This window comes from Condylura cristata, unplaced genomic scaffold (assembly GCF_000260355.1).
Source record: "Condylura cristata isolate star-nosed mole 26May11 unplaced genomic scaffold, ConCri1.0 scaffold00014, whole genome shotgun sequence".
NCBI classification, from domain to species: domain Eukaryota; kingdom Metazoa; phylum Chordata; class Mammalia; order Eulipotyphla; family Talpidae; genus Condylura; species Condylura cristata.
In genome coordinates, this window is record NW_004567115.1 from 31,337,606 (window position 1) to 31,357,677 (window position 20,072).

At 42.0% G+C, this 20,072-nt stretch overlaps 1 protein-coding gene and 1 pseudogene across 1 annotated transcript in view; one reads left to right on the plus strand and one right to left on the minus strand.

Annotated features, from left to right (window-relative positions):
* KCNAB1 (potassium channel, voltage gated subfamily A regulatory beta subunit 1) overlaps positions 1-20,072 on the minus strand; it is a 198,112-nt gene that overhangs the window by 84,431 nt on the left and 93,609 nt on the right. Inside the window, exon 2 of the mRNA XM_004682320.2 lies at positions 3,187-3,230. Coding sequence (XP_004682377.1) covers positions 3,187-3,230 — 44 coding nt within the window. The remainder of the gene's footprint in view (positions 1-3,186; positions 3,231-20,072) is intronic.
* LOC105853623 lies at positions 11,652-12,149 on the plus strand (annotated as a pseudogene).

The following is a 20,072-nucleotide window of genomic DNA, read 5'->3' on the forward strand; positions in this document are numbered from 1 at the left end:
GTGGATGGATGGGTAGGTGGGTGGATGGATGGGTGGATGGGTAGATGGATGTGTGGATGGATGGACAGATGATGGAAGGATGGATGGTGGAATGTAGATGGATGGGTGGGTGGATGGTGGATGGATAGGTGGGTGGATGGATGGATATGTAAATTCTACCCCTCATCTCTCAGGAAAGGAGACGGGATGATTTCAGTTGCTCTTTTGATGGGTTCTCTCCTTATCCATCATATCTTTGAATTTGGGCTTTGATAAGTGTATATTCAGTTCATCCTTAAGTTATTACACCTTTTCTTTCCAATTTATATAAGCTCTTAGTTTATCAAAAGCTTGACAAGACAGGAAATCCCCAGCCTGTCCTTCTGTGTTAGAGAAGGAAGTTGGAACTGTTAGCTTTTACTGACCTTTAGAGGATTTCAATAAAAGACTGAAAGTGCTAATAGTTCATTTCCAAAGCCTCGGGTGAACTTGGTCTGTGACTGAGCTGACATGCTGAGCTTACAACAGGAACCCGACTCACCTGGATTTGACATCTGGGGCTTGCAAAGCCTGACAAATTGTCTAAGTCTGGTGCACAGTTCCTCTTTATGAAATTTTGTCTGCTCTGGCTTACAGAGGTAACTCAGAAAAGTTCTCAAAGAATGCTTATTCAAGCTGTCAAGCTTTGTTAACTGTTTTGAATGAAGCCAGTCAGACCCATGAACTTGCATATTTCCTCCTATTTTTCACGCGGAGCCTTATCATAATGTTCAGGTGCTCAGAAAAACCTATAGCTTAAACCAGGATTTGTGGCTTCTGAATCAAATCTGTTTCAAATTCCACCAATCCCTACCATTCACACACACTGGAATTTTAAAAATGGCCGTGTGCTCTCTGGAGACTCATTTACATGTGCTACTTCATGGGGCCCTATGTTTTTTAGTCTTAGAGGCTTTTGGTTGAATTTTCTATGTCACTTTGAATTATTTCTGCCATGGACACTGATGATGAACATCGCCTCTTGAACCTGCCTAGATGAACATGGCTGGAGGAAATGTATATACAATCATGGAGACGGTCCCACTTTTACTTAACCCTCAGCAGGTCCTTAGTGCTAACTGGCCACTTCAACGCTTCATGCTTTTGCTCTCTCTGTCAACATTTTTCTCTCTCGCCTCAAATTTTCAACGCCCTTACCAGTTCTCACTAACAGCTGATGACTTGTTTCTAATTTCCACTGAGACTATAGCAGCAACACAAGAGAAATCTATTGAAATACCACCCCTTCCCAATGCCACCTCCCCATCAGTCACCTGCCAGCCTCAAAGCCCATGGACCCCGCCTTCTTTCCTGCTTCTCCTTTCTTGTATCCTTAAGAAATTGCTCCAGGTATTCTCTTCCCCCTTTTCCTATGTCATTTTTCCCCTCCTCAGCATATGCACATGCTGCCGTGTGCTCCACAGCAGAAGCCCTCTCTGACATCACTTGCCTTTACTGCTGCCACTGCGTTTCTCTGCTTCTCTTTACAGAAATAATCATCATCAGGGTAGCATCCAGCCATTCTCCTTCCAGGGTCCTTTGAACCCATTCCAGTCACTATCCCCAAATGTATTTTTGCAAAATCAACCACAGTTTCTTTGCCCTCTCTGGTGGCGCAACAGGTTACGATGCAGCATTACAAGCTGGCGCAGCTGCTTCAGTGCGAGTTCGATCCCCAGCCCCGGAGCTGACCCACATGGCTCCTGACCTGCCCACTTCTCCCCTCAGCATTCTGCCTGTTCTGCTCCCCACTCTGTCTCTGGTGAATCCTCTCATCTCCCCTGCACCTCTGGCCTGTACCCCAGTTTTGTGTGCATAAATAAATAAATTAAAAAAAAAAAGTCAACCACAGTTTCCACTTGTGACCCTGAGCCTGGTTTGCTGGCCTCTGAGCAGCATTTCACCACACTGAACCTTTCATCTCCTTCAATTGTTTTCTTCACTTGCATTCTAAGAATGTGTGCTCTTCTAGGGTTCCTTTTCCGTAGGGACTGCTTGTTTATGGATTTGTGCATTGGCTTTTCCTCATTTTCTTAAGGGACTTCCCTGGACTGAGACCCTGCGCTGCTGTTTTCTATACTATCTTTACTCACTCCTAAGCATCCTCTCGGCTCAGGGCTTCAACATCATCTATGTGTCTACGATTCCCAAATCATCCTGTGTCTAGCCCTGACTGCTCTACTAAGCAATCTACTAGAATCATATACTAGAATCATATATTCATTTGCCCAGATGACCTCTTTCTGTGAATTTCTAATGGGTCTCTAGTCTGTGTGGCCTCTCCCCCTCATGCTCTACATCTCCTTTCCTGGAAACGGTCCATCTCTCCTGTTGCTCGGGCAAGAAAAACTTCAGCATAATCTTTGCCGCTGCTTTCTCCCCCCCTCTTCATTCTTTATAGAATACAACAGAACGTCCATCAAGATCTACCTTCAAAACAGCCATAACCTCACCACTTGTAATTACCTCTTCAGTTACCTTCCTGGTCTAGAGTCTCTTATGTGACAGCAATTTCTCTACCAGAGTCGAGTGGATGGCACTACACAGCTGCCTTTCCTACATCTGGAGAAGGTCTGGAAGCCTTCTGCTCCAGTCTCACTTTTGGCTTTCATAACCCCAGATTTGTATTTACACTGTTATAATTGCTATCTTTCCTTACTCTTCCTTAAATATTTGGATTTTTCTGGGAGAAATAATCATGTATGTGTGTAGATAGAATATACCTATCTGCATATGCTATCTTGTCCCCAGATCTTAAGTGCATTATAAAAGTATAACAAAAACACATAAATGTAGGCTAATAGCAAGGAAATAAGGCAAAAAGATAAGAAAGCTAGGAAAACCTGAGATAAGTGACCAGTGAGGCGAGCAGACAGATACATGAATTCCCTCACATGGGCTGATCTCCAGTCAAATTGACACTCTCCTCTGAGGTGTTTTCATAGAAATTTCCTTTTGTTTTATGGTCACCACAGTCATCATGAGCACAGTGACAACTTGGGCTCAAGAAAGGGATCGTGTGGGCAGGGAAAGTTCAGGGAAATAAGGGGGAGAAGTGGACAGAAATCCTTCACACCTGATACTGAGTCCCTACCTCTGTTTCATCACCCTGATATCATTCCAATCTAACACCCCAACACACTTTTACACAATTCACCAGGTACTCACCAAGACCCAAGCAAGAAACTCTGAGTCCTGATTTTCCGAGATTCCTAGAATAAAAATAAAGTAACACATGGTTATTATTTCCGCAGATGAAATAACACACTATTAATGTAAATGTTCTTTCTCTCTTCTAAAGACACTGCTCTTTGAGGACACTTTCATCTCCATTTGACCACTTGATCATTAGGATTTTCAGAAGGCACACAGCATCAGCAGGAAAACAAACTGTCCCCCCAATGCAGTGTTTTACTCCAAATTTCTTCTACATTAATTTGCCTTTCTCCTTCCAGAATGTGAGTGCCTTGAGGGCAAGGTCTTTATCTTATTTCCCAACCATTCATTCATGATTCATTCATTATTCACTAGAATAATGACACAGTGAACATTTAGTCAGTATCTGTTGGCTGAGTAACTGACAAACTGAGTTCTAAAACAGAATATTATTGCCAGTATATGAGGGCTATTAAAAGAACAAATACACAATGTATCTTTAGGCAATTAAAATTAATTCATATTATTTTTTATAAAAGATTCTATCAAATTGCCACAAGAAGATCAGATAGTCCTTTTTCAATGATTCTTCTTTCTCTCACCAATACCTTTGCTTTTTATCCCCTAAAGTTTACAAAGAAAGGACATATATGTTCACTCTCTACAGAAGGAGAGAATGAGGCTCTTGAGCCTTCATTTTAAGGAGTTTCCCCATGGAGGCCCAGAGTCAACCAATCTTCCTGTCATCTGCCTAATAGTCCTTGGAGAAGAAATAAAATTCTCAGGGAGAAATGTCTCACAGGAATTTGTAGGGGCTAATGTGAGAAGTGAAGCTTAAATCATTGATATGTGGTAAAAAAGTGTGTTGCCTGCTCAGATAAGATGCTCTTACCAGAACTCAATTTCCCTCTCTGCCTCAATTCCAAACAAAACAATGCAAACTTAGCCAAGAGTAGCACAGCCCAGCAACTTCAAGCTCTCTCTTGATTTTTCCTCAGCTTGACTTCTCTAGAGTCTGTAATTTGTACTCTATTTTGCATGCATTTCTTTCCTGTGCTTCTTAATCTTGTATACAAAATGCCATGCAGGTAACACATGAAATTTTAGAGTATAGTCAAAAGTATATCATAATGTGCAGAATTGAAAGTCCCAGGTTTTTCTCCTATTGCAAGGGGATCTCTTCCTTAATAGTGGGATAGAACAGTAATACCTGGGCCATCAACAGAGGCGAGCCATAATAATTTTTGGTGTATTCTAACTCTCTCTTGCAAACATAGTGCTAAATTTTCCCATATGAATTGGATATGTCCACACAAAGCTATGTGTGAAAAATACTTGAACTACTAAGTGAGAGAAAAATAATTGGACCTCTCCTGTGAAGATAATTTGCATAAGAAATTGTTCTTTCAGTGGTTTCTTGCAAAACCACAGGATGTACTATCAGATCTTTCTTTTAGTCTAAAAGTCTACTGATTTCAAAAGATAGGTATCTAGAACAAAGCTTTACAGTGAGCAAACTAAAAAAAAAAAAAAAAGACACCAAAACAAGATGTACATATATGTGATATATATATATATTTATATATATGTAAATATGCATATGAATAATCATCATCCAGGTAGAGATAGTCAATACTGATGAGTAGAGATAGTCAATATTGAGAGGTCACCATGTTCCAGGCAATATATAAGGTCTTGGAGTTACATGAGGAGCAAGATACAATTTTCTACCCTTCAGGAATTCTCTACCCTTTATCTTTCTGATGGACACAGAACAAGAACCACACAATCACAATACTTCAGATATGACCTACCATGAGGTGCTCAGAAGCATAAAAATACCTAGGTAAAGACTCTCATGTCATTTTAATCACTCTCAGTTATTCTCACAACAGAGGAAGAACTTGGTGCAGAAAACTATGTAGAACAGGACATTTTTCTAATAAACTCAAATAGGACAAGTCTGTGTCACGGGTACTTACTGAGTAACATCTCAGCACCCAAAGTGGGAGATCTGTCCTCTGTCCCTTGTAACAGTGGCTTAGGAAGACAATAACCACTCTGCTGTGAGTTTAGAAGACCAAAGAACCTTGAGAATCATCAGCAGAAACAAATCGCAAAGCAGAAGTACTAAACATAGCCCATTCTCTTACCACCATTGTTTAAACACCTTGGCCACCTGTTCTGAATCAAAGAGCCTTGGACGATTTTGCTCTATAAGAAAAGCACTGTAATAAACACAATTTGACGCAGAGGAGTTAGGTCCTGTGTTGAGCCTCAGAGTTTTTTCCCCTTTAACTCTTTCTCTAAATGTTTCACCCTTTGCAGGTTAGAGTTGCCAAAGTTAGGTGGCAGTTTTGAAAGTGAAGAACATTTCTTGGCGCAAGTGATATCTGGTCTTTAAGTCCCTCCTTCCCTTACACTATCCAGAGCTGCATAGTTTGTGAGATTCTGTCATGGAACGTGTTTCAACACGTGATGATACTGCTCCTTTTTTGGATGGAGCGGATGGAGGCACCAGATCCCTTCAACTCAGGGTGTGGAATTCCAACCATCTGCACAATTCCCAAGGGCACATCTGTACCCTCCTGCCTATGCTCATACCTGTGCAACACCAAGTGGCGATGAGGTGATTACTCAGCTACTCCATTTAAGCTCTGCTGCATCATACAAGTCCAAAAACTTGACACATCTAATTTTATGAGTTCAAAATCTATCATCCAAAATCTTGTTTGTGTGGCTCTCACACCCAGTTGTGGCCAAGGATACATATTGCAGAACTACAATAGCTGCCCTGGAATCTTCTTTATTCCATCCCTATGGGATTTTCACAAGCTCTTCATGACCTTGTGTGACATTGTACAACAAAACAACTTGATAGAATTTCATTTTGTTTTTTAGTTCCTCAGCAGTCCCATAAGTAAAACTACATACAAATCCTATAAGCACATCAAATTTTGAATTATATTGAATTCTTTTCCTATTTGATTCAAAATAGCCTTGTGGCACAGGTTTACCTACTTTATCTGTGTCAGCTATACCAGAAGGAAGTCTCGCTGTGTTCATTTTTAGTACCTGCTCCTGTTCAACTCAAAATAAAAGTTCTTCCCTGGGTGAGCCTGAACTGCTCGGCCGCTAATATTAGAAGTGAATGACATCAGTATGGGGGCCTGGGACACTTAGCTTTGTCACTCAAGTTTTGGAAATCATAAACCAGAGCTTTGGTAAAGAGTTTTCTGGAGAAGAGATACAGCTACTCAGAAGCAAAGGCCATGTTTCCCCTTTCTTCGTCAAGAAAGTGAATACCTGGCTGAACTTACTTGAGGGCAACATTTAGTTCCACTGCAGAAGCATTCAACATTATTCATGGTATCATTTTGTGGTACATCCATCAAGCTCTTTTTGCTTTTAAGGCGATAATGGAGCAGTGAGAACTGAAATCAAGCATCAAGAGTCTCATGTCCCTCTGAGACTTGCAGTTTCTATACAAATCAAAGAGGCTAAAAACAGAAGATTAGCAGTCCAAATGTGTTGTTTCAAATTGCTTGCTTCTGAATACGCGTTTCTGAGACATTATTCACAGTTGTAAGCTGCTTGGAAGAGAATAGCTAGCTAAAATAGATGGCTAGCATTTGACCAAGGAAGAGCATATTATTTGCAGGAGACAAATACTCAAGTTAAAAGTCAGTACTACGGGGACCAACTGGAACCCTATGGAAGGGTCTCCAGTTGCAGAAACAAGTTTTATTTGACATGGTTTTCCTGTACCCAAGTCTTTGTTTCCTTCTATTTAAACACCTCCCCGTTCCCTCTAAATCATGCTCTAATGTGTCTGGTGCCTTACATGAAAGTTACAAATTTGGGGCACAGGGTTTTTTTTGTTTTGTTTTAAAACAAAGTGTGCATTATCCTTTCTTGAAAACTTCAGAGCAGAAGACATGTTCCTGTAGCCAGTCTGTTGGTTTTGATAGTCCACAGCACATACATTTTGACAGCCATGAAGCTGACTAAAGTGGTGGTGATGCTTTCTCATGAGGGCGCCATTCACCACTGTTGATAAGTGAGTGATGTCTCATTTGGAAACCAGCAGGCACATAAATGATTTGACCATGTATTTAATGACAGACCTTGACAAGTAGCAAAATGAAGCATTGTTTCATTCAGACCTTTAAGTAGTAGCAAGGTAAAATGGTATTCTTTCTGATTCTTTGATTCAAAGTAAAATTAGCCAGCCATAACATTTATCAGTTATCAATTTTAATTGGGTTCTTAGTTATTTTCCTCAGATTATAAAATCACTTGTTGATCAATATCATTCTAGAAAAGTCTAGAGAAATATGTTGAAAAAGATACATTTCACTTCTAATAGTAGAGGTGTTTGATATCAGTATGGGGGCCTGGGACACTTAGCTTTGTCACTCTCATTTTGGAACTAATGAATTAGTTCAGTAGAGATGTTCTGGGTGTGAACTGCGAGTAAGCTGCCTCTGTGGCTCCTAAGCCCCACCTCCCCCACCTCAGAATCCTCTTCATGGACTGGTTATATATTGCAAACATCCTGAATCTACTCTATGCACATTATTGAGTCATTTTTATCAGAATCATTAGCAAAGTGGGAAGCAGGAGATAAAGAGAGATGAGAGTCAGAGGAGAAGATGGCATTTTGTAGGCAGAGGCAGGTTGGAGGACTCATGTGGGTCTGAGGAATTTGGCACCATTCCTCTGTTATCTCCAGGAGCAGCCCCTGGATGGGGACATAAGGGGACATGAATGGATTCATACAAACTTGTCTATTCTGGCAGGTGGAGTTGAGAAATGCGCACCCACGTCTATTTACACTTAAATAAAAGTTACTCATTACTATTTCTGCTTCAATTATCCAAGCCATGAAGATAGTTGAAAATCATTAACTCAAAATCTTTATATCAGAAGAATCTAGACTCTCAGTTTCAGGGACCTATAGTTTGGGAGGCTCGTGAACTTGAATGTCACCAACTTCTAACTAAAATTTAACACTTCTTTCAATCATATGTAGCCAAGAAATGATGGAAGTAGTCACATGACCGCTGACATTTTTTTGGTCAGCAGAAATTACAAATATTTTTCTGTTACATCACAATTCCTTCTGAGATCTCAAAAAATTATTAATTCCCCATTTACACTTTTTACCACTTAGAAATTATGGTATTTGACATTTCCCTAGTGCTGGTTATTTAATAGTTTAACTAAAAAGTGTGTGTTTTGCTAGATTGCAAATTTAAATTTTAAGTATTTTGACTGCATTTCCAGCTAACTGGAATTCTGTATATTTTCTTATATTTAAAAATTCTTTTTTCTGAGAAATTTGTAGGATTCACCAGAGGGGTAAAGCATCAAGTGTTTTGACTATAGATGAAAGATAAGGTTGTTTTTAAAATGCCTCTTGGTGCCGCCATCTGCCACGGAGCAACATGAGTTTACCAGCATCCTTTCAAACTAGAAAAAAAGACAATTCTGAAAAGTTTTAAAGTAAAATTAAATGTGCATTACCCCACTGCTACTGTTTAAAATGTGCATAATGTAGTGTGTTATTTCCTCAGAAGACTAAAAATTGATCTGCCAGATGACCCAGCAATTCCACTTCTAGGAATCTATCTAAAGAATGCAAAAACACTAATGTGAAAGGAAACCTGCACCCTTTTTGTTTACTGCAGCGCTATTTACAACAGCCAAGATATGGAAACAACATAACAGGTCCCAAAGCAGATGAGTGGCTCAAGAAGATGTGGTGGACATACACAGCGAAACATTACTCAGCAATCTAAAGATACATTCAGGTCATTTTCGGCAACACGCATGGAACTGGAAGAGACTGTGCTAAGTGAAATTAGCCAGGAGAAAGGTAAATACTGGATGGTTTCACTTACATGTGGAATAGAGAAAAACCAAAGAAAAAGTCAGATAAAGACAAACTTGAAAGCCAGTGCTTGAAAACTGACCACACATCTGAGGCACCTAGGAGGGGCGGGAAGGGCTGATGGGCTGGAGGGCACAGGGACCGCACAGTGGACTGTGGAGGGCTATGGGTGCCTGGGTGGTGGCCATACCTGAGGGTAAATCTCGCACTGTGAAAAAATTAACAGGATGTAAAACAATGGTCTCTCATTAAAGTAATTAATAAAATAAAAATGTGCACACTGTAGTTGATTGCATTCATTTTCCTTCTTATTTGTTTAATAGTGTAAATTAAAAAATATTTTTAGGTCCATGGATTTACTTGCAAACTCAGGCCTGCTGTGTGTGTTGGCTCTACTTGTGTATAAATCCATGCACTATGGGATACCTCGAGGGCCTCACCCACCAGCTGTGCAGAAGGGAATGGTGTGCAGAGGACAGAGGGTAGGATTCTTCACCCCAAGGCTATGGCGCCTTAGCAAGAAGTGACTTGCTCATCTCACATATGGTACTTTTATAACAATCACTTCAGTGTGTTCATTCAACTACTTTATATTCCATTACTTATAGTTGTATTTGTTTTAATAAAAAAAAAATTAGTATTTCTTTCCTAGTTCTTCAAGCAAGTGTGTTAACAGAGATGTGCCATGTTCTCCCCAGGGCTACTGGGTACCCCAGGGAACCCTCCATTACCCCAGTTTGAAAGTCGATTGAGTTAAATTGAGTTGCAAACCTTTTTTTCTATCAATTTGTAAGGATTAGCAAGGGCAAGAAGACAGAAAGCACCAACCCCCCAAGAGAGATGGATGGGGCCATAGAAGTGGGAAAGCTAGAAGATGAAGGAAGAATCACCCAAAGGGGAGAGCAGTCTCCCCCACCCCATTTCTAATTTTGAGCAGATCACCCCTCAACAGAATGAGCACACTTTCCTAAGAGCACACCAGTTCTTGCTACTTCAAAGGTAAGTGCGAAGACTCTACAGGCTTCAAAGTTTTCCCCACCAGTGGTGATGATTTATTTTGGAAGAAATTCTACTGGATGAAGCAAAGGTAGAGGCTTCTTGGCATCTCTTCTGTAGTGAGAGCAATGATTAGTTTCCACTGTAATGAGCTGTGAAGTTTTCAACTACAAAATAAAACACACAAGAAAGCATCTGAGGAGTTCTATGCTTCACAACTTCCATTTATCGTGGGTGAATTTCTTGCTTTCTCTTTAGAAAACAAAGTTAGAAATGTAATAGAGCCAGAGGAGGGGGGGGGGCCAGGACAATACTTAAATACACACCTAGTCAACAGTAAAGTTTTCACCACTCTTATTAGATTACTTTTCATGTTCCTTGATGGGGAATAGAAAATTATCACCTTTTTTCTCTGTGTGTCCCACCCTTCATAAATAACTCTGCTCACTTCTCCTTCAGAAGGCAAATTCTTTCCCTCCAGAATTTATAGCCTCAGAGTCTAGGATGGGCTGGAGGGTGAGTCACAACCAAGGGTTTCTTCTGTGTTCAGCCTTGGCTTTGGCTTTACACTTTAGCACCAGCTGTCCAGCACCTGAAAGCAGCTTCAGGTCACCTTTCTGAATTCTGCTGCATACCTCAAATTCAGAGCATCAGTCTATGTTTTCTCCTCATTCCCTTCTAAAAAGTGCAGTACATTTTAACCCCTAATGAGTTCTTTTTGGTCTTCTCCCTTTCCTTTTGTCTCTACAACTAGTCAGCTTGCAAAACCTGAGGCCCCACTTGTGCAGAACCCTACCTCCCCCCAGAATTCAGAGCCATCACTAGGTCAAAGCCTAAGACTCACTGCTTTTTGCCTCCAGATTCTCTCCTGTTCATTCTCTGTTTACTTCTGATCAGAGCTATTCCCTTATTTATGGATAGCAAATATCATACATTTCATACTAAAATCTTCACTTAAGGGAGGAGTCACGCTGCCATTTTTGAACATGTGATGTCTGCCGAGCATGAGCCCAGCTGAGCTTGCTCAGATGACCAACAGAGGACCAGCAACAGCCAATACTGCCAACATCCAATCAGAATCTCCCATTTTCCTCTTGTCCTTTTACTTTAGAAACTTTTCCAGTCTTTACCAGGGGAGATAGTCTGTGAAGAAATTCTCATCCTTTGTCTCCATTATCTGCAGATAATAATTTCTTCCTCCAACAAAGATTTGAGTCTGGTCTATTTTGGCAAGTCCAAGCAGCAAACCTACAGAGTTTGGGAGCATCTTTTTACTGGATAGCATAAGTTAGCATTGCTTTATGATTCAATTTCATTTTTTCTCTAAACACTCCCCCCCCCATTTCCAGAACTTTCATCTTTGCCTGTTTGATTGATTTTTTTTTCTTAATTCAGCAAATGTTTACTCACTATCTACCAAGATGCATCAAGACCTAGTGTCTGACTTTGAGGTTGATGAATGTTCTTTCTTCCTTCCAGAATAAGCAATCAGAGTGCAGTTGACCAATGACTCTACTTTAAGTCTTATTAAAAATAGCTAATGAGCCTTTCAGCTGGAACCACCATCTTTCAGTAAGTCACCAAAATGACCAGCACAAAGGGAAAGAGAAGAGGGACCCGCTCTATGTTCTCTAGGCCTTTTAGAAAACATGGAGTTGTTCCTTTGGCTACATACATGCGAATCTACAAGAATGTTGTAGATTTTGTAGACATGAGAGGATGGGCCCTGTTCAAAAAGGATTGCCCCACAAATGTTACCATGGCAAAACTGGAAGAGTCTATAATGTTACCCAGCATGTAGTTGACATTGATGTAAACAAACAAGTAAAAGGCAAGATTTTTGCAAAGAGAATTCATGTTCGCATTGAGCACATTAGGCACTCTAAGAGCTGAGATAACTTCCTGAAACGTGTAAAAGAAAATGATCAGAAAAAAAAGGAAGCTAAAGAGAAAGGTACATGGGTTCAGTGAAGCAAGCACCAGCCTGCTCCACCTAGAGAAGCACTTGGTGAGAACCAGTGGAAAGGAGTCTGAGCTGCTGGAACCCATTCCCTATGAATTCATGGCATGATAGGTGTGAAAAGAGAAATAAAAGAGCTATGGACTATAAAAATGTTTCTCCTAATTGAGTAGAAGTGTGGTGTCCCTTCTCTAAAAATATTTAAAGTAGACCAAAACAAAAAACAAACAAACAAAAAGACTAATGATTGGCCAGACTCGGGCTCTGGTTTTATTTTGTCTTCATTCTCCAAGCTCGACTTTGGTCTCTTATTCTTCTTACACACTACTTTGCGTGACTTAAAGTGGGGGAATTGCCTCTTATTCTTGGATGACATGTAGAGTGGGGTTGGGGTGGGAGGCAGGCCCCTGTGCCTTCCATGGGGATAGAGAATCTCCACCAAGAGCCTTGAGAATTGTTCTCTGCGATGCAGCGGCCTCCCCAGGCTAGTCCTTTCTGATTTTATATATAATTGGACAAAAGTACAAATTTCTGATTTGATGTATAATTGGTTAAAAGTACAAAGGCAACGTTCTTTGCTATAGGTACATGAAAAGAAGAAAGGGAAAAAGGACCAACCTCTTGTGAAGCCAAAAGGCACCAGAAGAGTATCATTTTTAAAACATTAAGACAAAATCTTACTGAAATTTTCTTGAAAACAGACTCAAAGCTATACTTCCCCCAGCTTGGATGAATTTTTACCAAGGCAAATCATTTTTAAAAGTTGACTTCAGATATTTAAATTAGTTCCAGCAAGGCAACTCTAAAGGCTGTGTTAGGACCTTGCTTTACACCAGGACTTAATCCTTCCTAGAAAGTTAAAGTAATTTAATTTCAGATGGCTAAAATTACTCTTGGATGTTCATGCATGCTTACTGACTGAGCTGGGTCTATCGAGATTGAGAGAACAAGAATTCATAGGCTCCTGCTTAATATTGATGCCAGAGTAGTGGGGATACGGCAGCTCTTTCATGAGACTATGAAGAGTCAATTTCCAACTCTGGGATCATCAATACACGACAAGGAAGATCATAGTGAGAAGTAGGAGCCATCTACATGTGGCAGTCAAATAACTGGTTATTTCAGTAATAACTTCAACCAAGCCTAATTTTTAATAGCATAATCCCAGCATGGATGGAACTGGGAATTGACTTTGAATCCGTGAAGATATTTAAGCTCTATTAGCATGTCTTTGACTTTGAAAATGGATGAGCACAATCATAATTTCCTTTTTGTTTACAGACACATACCTTATTTCCCATATGCCCCCACTTCTTAATGATACCCATAGCCAGTGTCACCTCAGGAGTTTGGACATAAAAGCACATAGATGCACACAATATTCCAAATACACACACCATGTTCACTCTACCCACAAGGAAATGGAGACTGAGTGTGGACAAGGGTGGGATCAGGGTCCTACACACCTGGGTGTGCCCCACGCCGCCTCCAGTAGCCTGTCCATCTGAAACTATCCAGGGCCAGTCACTCCCTAGAGAGGCAGAGGGTAGGCTCCCTGCCTGAGTTTGGCCATTTGAGGAAGCATAAAGGGAGAAAATGAGTTTCTGGGGTCTTTCTAGGTGAAATCCCACATCATCTGCATTCCCTACTCCTGACAGTATGTTCCAGTTTCTGTGATTGACACCATGGCGGCAGTGGGAGTGGGAACTGCCTCTCATCTCCTCTTCCGAGCAGCCTTCAAACAGAAACAATAGGAGAAGAAAATACACAGAAGGAATGTACAAGTCATACTAGTTCAAAATTCAACAGAACCGATTCCATCCGGGTGTTTGCTCAAGAGAAAACAAAGCCATTTGTGTGCTCTGCTGACGAGATGAGCAGTGGGGTGGAACTAACTTCTTCACAAGTGGCTGGGTGTGAGGTTAGGGTCTGGAAAGGAGAACGAAGAGGAAAACTGGGAAGAACTGAGGTAGTCATACCTGTAAAAGAAGGTGGATCGAAAGCTACTCTCAGCACAACTCAATCCAAGAACACTTTAGAGCTGCTCCAAGGAGCTAAGAGTGTGTAATGGAACCAGTCACATCTCTGGGTAGAGTAGTCTTGCATCCAGAGTGGGTTTATCGAGCACTGACTTTGAAGGCAGGCACTGTTATAGGCTCCTGGGCTGAGTCGGAGGACAGCACGGACCAAGTTCCTGGCCTCATGAAGCTGATACTCCAGTGGGGAGACCGGCGTAAACTGGCATGTGTAGAAATGATCTCAAGGATGAGCGGGTCATGGGAACACAGACACTGGCTAATGCGAGGGATGTGAGCGACCAAGGGCACCAGTCTCAATAGCAGGGGTGTGGGGAGGAGTTCCAGGCAGAGAGATAGGCGAGCCCACTTGGAGTGGGCACAAGCTGGGGAACAGATGGCAGGTGCGAGGGGAGGTCAGTGTGTCAGGGGAGTGCAGAGAAGGTGAGAGAAGATGGGAGCCAGGATGAACAGGCTGCTGGCAACCAGCTTCCCTGTTCTCTACCAGGAAGACCAAACAGGGATGGTCCAGAAATAAGCAGGGTTGGTATACTAAGAGTTAATGAGCTTACATGGAGATGCAAACAGCAGATTAGTCTGCTCTAGGGAATTTCTGCAAGTATTGAAACTCTGTGGATTGGGGTAAAAGTGATCATTTGGGGCTCAATTCATAACCTGGTAAGGATTTGGTGCAGGGATCTTAGGGGTGTTATGCAACTCTGGGAGTACATTATATTCTTTGTGTATAGCCCCTCCCCAATTGAAAAGCTTAGTGATTCCATCTCAGCACCCTCCCCACCCCCACCCCCTTTCCTGCACTCCTCTCCTTTGGAATGCTGCTGCCTTCTGCCTTCTGCTTTCAATTATCTCTCATTTTCACACTCTCTACAGGAGCAGAATCTTCTAGGCCTGACTGAAGTTTTCAGCAGATCTCCAATGGTTGTTCTGACGGATCAGAACAAAACACCCACATACAACTGGGAGTTCTCAGGGAGTCCTCCTGAGCTTTGCTCTGGAATCTTCCATTCTTTTCTGTTATGGCTGACATCTTCCTTTTTCATTCCCTGTAGCAGACACATTGATCAGGAAAACCATCAAGTCACTCTGTTGGAAGTCGTTTCTGACCAGCCTCTCCCCTACTTCCCACTCGGCCAAATGATTGCAAGTGGAAGCAGAGCCATGATGGTGATGAGAGGCTGGGTCAGCAGCCAGGACCTCATGTCTCCATCAAAGAGCACAGGATACACAGCCTGCCCTCAGCTGCCAGCAGTGGCCAGAGAAGCCAGTGAGATAGCACCTGTGAAAGGACTTAGAGGGGGGGGGCCTATGCTTTTTTTACACATTACTTATCACCATGATAATAGCCACTGGAATGAAGAGATTCAGGAACTGGTCCATCAAACAAAACAAGTGGTGAAAAGATAACCCATCATTTGTGTTCTCTCAAGGGGAACAGACATCTTAGTTCCACGGATGGACTGATAGAACTTGTAGCAAAGTGAAATCACTCACTGCTGACACATCTGTGTAACCCATTTTGCGGTCCAAAAAAATGGATTAAGAAATACTCTGAAAATAATGAAGACATTTTTGAAAAATAAAATTATTGTTCTTTTGTCATTGGGAACTGTTCTCAAATGAAGGCCAAGCAATTAAAAAGTAGTTGGACTCAAGTGACCAAGGACATAAATTGTGTGTATGTCTGTGAATGTGTGTGTGTGTGTGTGTTGAGGGACAGGAGAAGTACTGGGGGAAAATAGGGAGAAAAATAACATAACTCAGGTGTTCAGGCTGAACAGGAGTTCCTTGTGCAACTGCCAATTATTTTCAAAACAGTTCTAAGGTGCCTGTTTCATTCATTTATCCAGCAGATACATGTTAAGCATTTGAAGAATGCAAGGGCTGACAAAGCAGCTGGAAAGACACACGTACTCAAGGTCTGTAAATCTAGTTGGGAGATAAGCATTGCACAAATAATTATGCTAGTACACTGTACTTAGTGTTTCAATGTGTAAGTTCATCTTAAGTTCATCTCTCTGGAAGTGGATTACCTGGGATTGAGCCCCAGTTAACTGTAGACCATAGGTCTTGGTTCACCCATCAGGGAGTCTGACTACACCTGTTTCTTGTTGCACCACCACCTCTTCTTTTATTTTCAAAATATTAGCCATGAATGATAACTAACATGGTAACTTGAATCTCATGTAGTTATGTGACCATAAACTTCTGAATAGAAGAAAAATAGGACCCCCCTTGGCCAGGGAGAGGGAGAGAGGATGAGTCTGAAGTGAATGTCTAGGCTCACCATTTTCTGCTTTCCTTCCAACTGCTGTTTGTGTCCAACTTCTCCACCACATAAGGGATATGGTGATGGTGAGCGGGTGAACTGGTGGTGGGAATTTCATGGGGAAACCATACATTGTACAAAAATGAAGGATGATATAATGAATATATTTTAAAATTTTTAAAAATATAGAAGGAATGTTGTGTGGTCACAACCCTCTCCCCCCAAAAAATTCTCCAGAGGTAAGGAGAGATTAGAGACGACCAGTGGGCCCCAGGGTGTCCAGGAGGCTTCCAACCCCGAGACAAATTTCATACCAGGGCACACAGAGGCCTAGAAGATTCTTAAACTTCCCCCCATTCCCTTTCACTATTTTGGGAAGAAACCAAGAGAAGGGAAGAGAGAGTCCTGATGAAGAACGTGACTCTTTAAATCAGAAGAGACAGAATTAACTTTGAACAGGATATTTAAAGTGCACTCACCCACCATCAGCAAGAATGGAGACATCAGAGAAAAATAAGATCAGTTTACAGGAAACAGACCCACGACTCCCCCACCTCCCCAGCAGGGTGTAGCAGAGACAAGTCTACCCCATCTGCACTTGCATGGTCAGAGCTCAGCACAGACCAGAGGCAGAGCAACCTTCCGCAGATGCTTTTTGAATGGAGATTCTACCTTCAAGTCACAAAAAAACCGACAATAAACTCCAGATTATTCTCATATAATGCTGCAGAACTATTAAAACACTCCCCGAGGGCCTTCTCTGATGGCGCAGCAGGTTAAGGCACAGCACTAAGAAGCTAAAACCACTTCTGCATGAGTTCGATCCCCACCTGCCTGGGAGGTGACCACATGGCACTGCAGACCTCTCCTGACTCAGCCACTGCTCCCCTCAGCGGTGTACTTCGTCATCTGCCTGTTCTGCTCCCCACTCTGTCTCTGGTGAATCCTCTCACCGCCCCTGCACCTCTGGCCTGTACCCCAGTTCTGTATGCACAAATAAATAAATCTTCAAAAAAATCTGAATAATGCTCATATCTTTAGGTAAGATAACAGGGAGGGGAAATACTTTCAGAGGCATTTAGAGCATCCTCTTTGTGGACTGCTGAGCTTCAGCCAGCTCCAGCAGGCCCAAAGTATCCTATTACTAGCTGGTCTTAAATATCGCAAAGATTAACCTCCCTTTATGGCATGTTACATAGGCTATTGCCAGAGGGAAACCAACAGAGTATAGTCTCTATTGATCTTACTCAGAAAGAAGGAAATCCCAGTATTCCAGTCTTTTCCAGTTGAACAAAACACATTTCGAATAATGACGAATCATTACTTTATCTGTCCTGCAGAGAGAAAAAAATATGCTCTAGCTATATCATTAAAATAGCAGATGTTGGAGTTCAATTATCGAGAACCTATTTAATTCTGGGCAGTTTAATGATAGTTCCAATAAAAATTTTCTAACATAAATATTTTCAATGGAAATACTGCCAAACCCAAAGTATATGTTTATGAAGTGAGCTTGTGTGAAGCTTGGGAGCAGACCTCTTTTCTCACAGTGAGCAGAAAAATATATCCCTTAGATTAACTTGTAAATATACTACTTCTATATTTAGAGGTATTAGATCCTAGTAGTACTTAATATTGGCCTCAAGGGATTATGAAACACTGTGATTATTGCATTTCTTAACATGCTTCCACCCACAACACTTTTTCTTTTCTTAAGTCAAACTGCGATTTGCTTTTCCAAACACTTTTCTGAGTTGAAATCTTTGGGAAGACTTCACTCTTTTCTCTTAACAGGGTCTTGCCAAGTCACTCTTGTACAAAAGTACAGAGGAACACTTCTGGAATGAACTTTAACTGTAATCTGGCTCCTTCTGAGAGTGCGCTGGCACACTGGCCATATATGTCTTTGTTGCAATTTTGCAAAAATTAAAGTTTCCATTGGGAGACTGGGGCATTGGAGTGGGGGTCTAATTAGCTGAAGGGAAAGTAGGTTGCATGCGTTAGACAAAGAGTGGAAATCTGGGCTCAGACTCTTCTGGAGGCTTTTCTGCACATCAAATGAATGAACTCGGACATAGATGGCTCCAAGCAGCCTCAGGCCAAGATGCGACGGCCAAGAAGTGCCCTGAACCAGAGGCTGTCTCCCCTCCCCTCCCTTCTCATGCCCTCCCCTCCCCTGCCCACCCCTTTTCTTCCCTCCCTTCAACTTCACTGCTTCCCTATAAAGATAGTGGGGGAAAGGCCATTACCATCCAATTCTGCGACTCATTAAGTACATTTTCCATATCAAGAGCTGAGGCAATAGCATATAACATCAGCTGCAAAGCCACTGAGTGAAACTGGCTGGGTCACCCATGATTTGCAAGATCTATACACAAAGCAACACTAACTTCTTCAAAGTGGCCAATATTTGGGACAGGGAAGAAGAGTTAGCACAGAAATATACTTTCTGAATAATGTTTCTGTTTACATTCTTTTTGAGCTTGAATTTTTCTGTTTATTTACAGAAAGTCCTATGATTTGATTGAAGATGTTTATAGAGGCTGAAGTCCTGGCCACTTAAAAACAGGAATTATATTCATCCTTCAGGAAGGAGATTTACTTTCTTTAGAAACCTTGAAAAGCCCTCAGTTCCTTTGGAGGAGCTCTTGGGGATCCCTGTGTCAGATTCTGGGGGAATGGAGGCAAGAAGGACCCCATGTAGCAAGGCTCAGTCTACAAAGTGACAGAGCTAACGCTGAGGTTGGATGATGGCCTTGAGCAGTGCGGGAGGAACACTGGTGCTTGAAAGGGATTCCCAAGAAGAAAGGACCTGTCCTAAAACCTGAGAAAAGTAATGGCGTCACCAGGTAAAGAGATGGGCACAGGTGTCCCTTGCAGAGGAACTAATCTGAGCCGACACACACCTAAACTAGGGGCCTGCGGTGTGGGAACAGAAGGACAGAGGACAGAATAGAGCTGGGGATTGTGGAGCAGAGTCAGAAGGTTGACTGGGACTGGGGAGAGGGCTGGAATTCAGGTTTCATTAGCTGGAAATGTAACCTGTGGGTGAGGTATAGCTATCAGAGTATTTCAGCAAGGAACAGAAGTGTGGAGGATGGATTGAGGAGGCAATTCATCCTGGAGGGAGGGGGGTCCTTTAGGCGGAGGCTTCCGTCATCTACAGAGCAGTCTCAGCAACAGAACTAGAGCAACTGCCTAGATTGACAGAAGGCTTGCAAGGGACGTGGGGCCTGATGCCTTGGTTTTGCAGACTGGAATTTTACAGGCTCTATAAACACTGCTGGGTGCTTGGTAAATGAAAGGCGGTAGGACCGCACCCTCGGGAAATACAAACATTCTTAGCATTAACATCAAATCTTTGTTATCTTTTCTCCTCCTTTTATGTCACTGACAGATAAGTTATTTTCCACCCTACAGGGTATTGAAAGCAAAAGAAAAGTTCACATTTGGGAGTCATGTGAAGAATTAATTAGGGCTCCATCTTGACTCTTAGTTGCCACCACAGTGGGGACTTCGTTGGAAGTAGGTGCCTGAGGGGAGCAGTGTTGCCTCAGTGGAGCATTAACAGCAAGGTCCTTTCTGAGCTGGTGGTAGAAGCCAAGCCCCTGAAGGGAAATCCGGTTGAGCCTGGTGCTGCGGCTTCTAAGGTGGATGACTGGAGGCTGTTTTACAACTGAATGCACTTTATTTTTCTGCTTTCAGTAATGGAAAATTCTCCCAGTGATAAGGTCTGCCTACCTC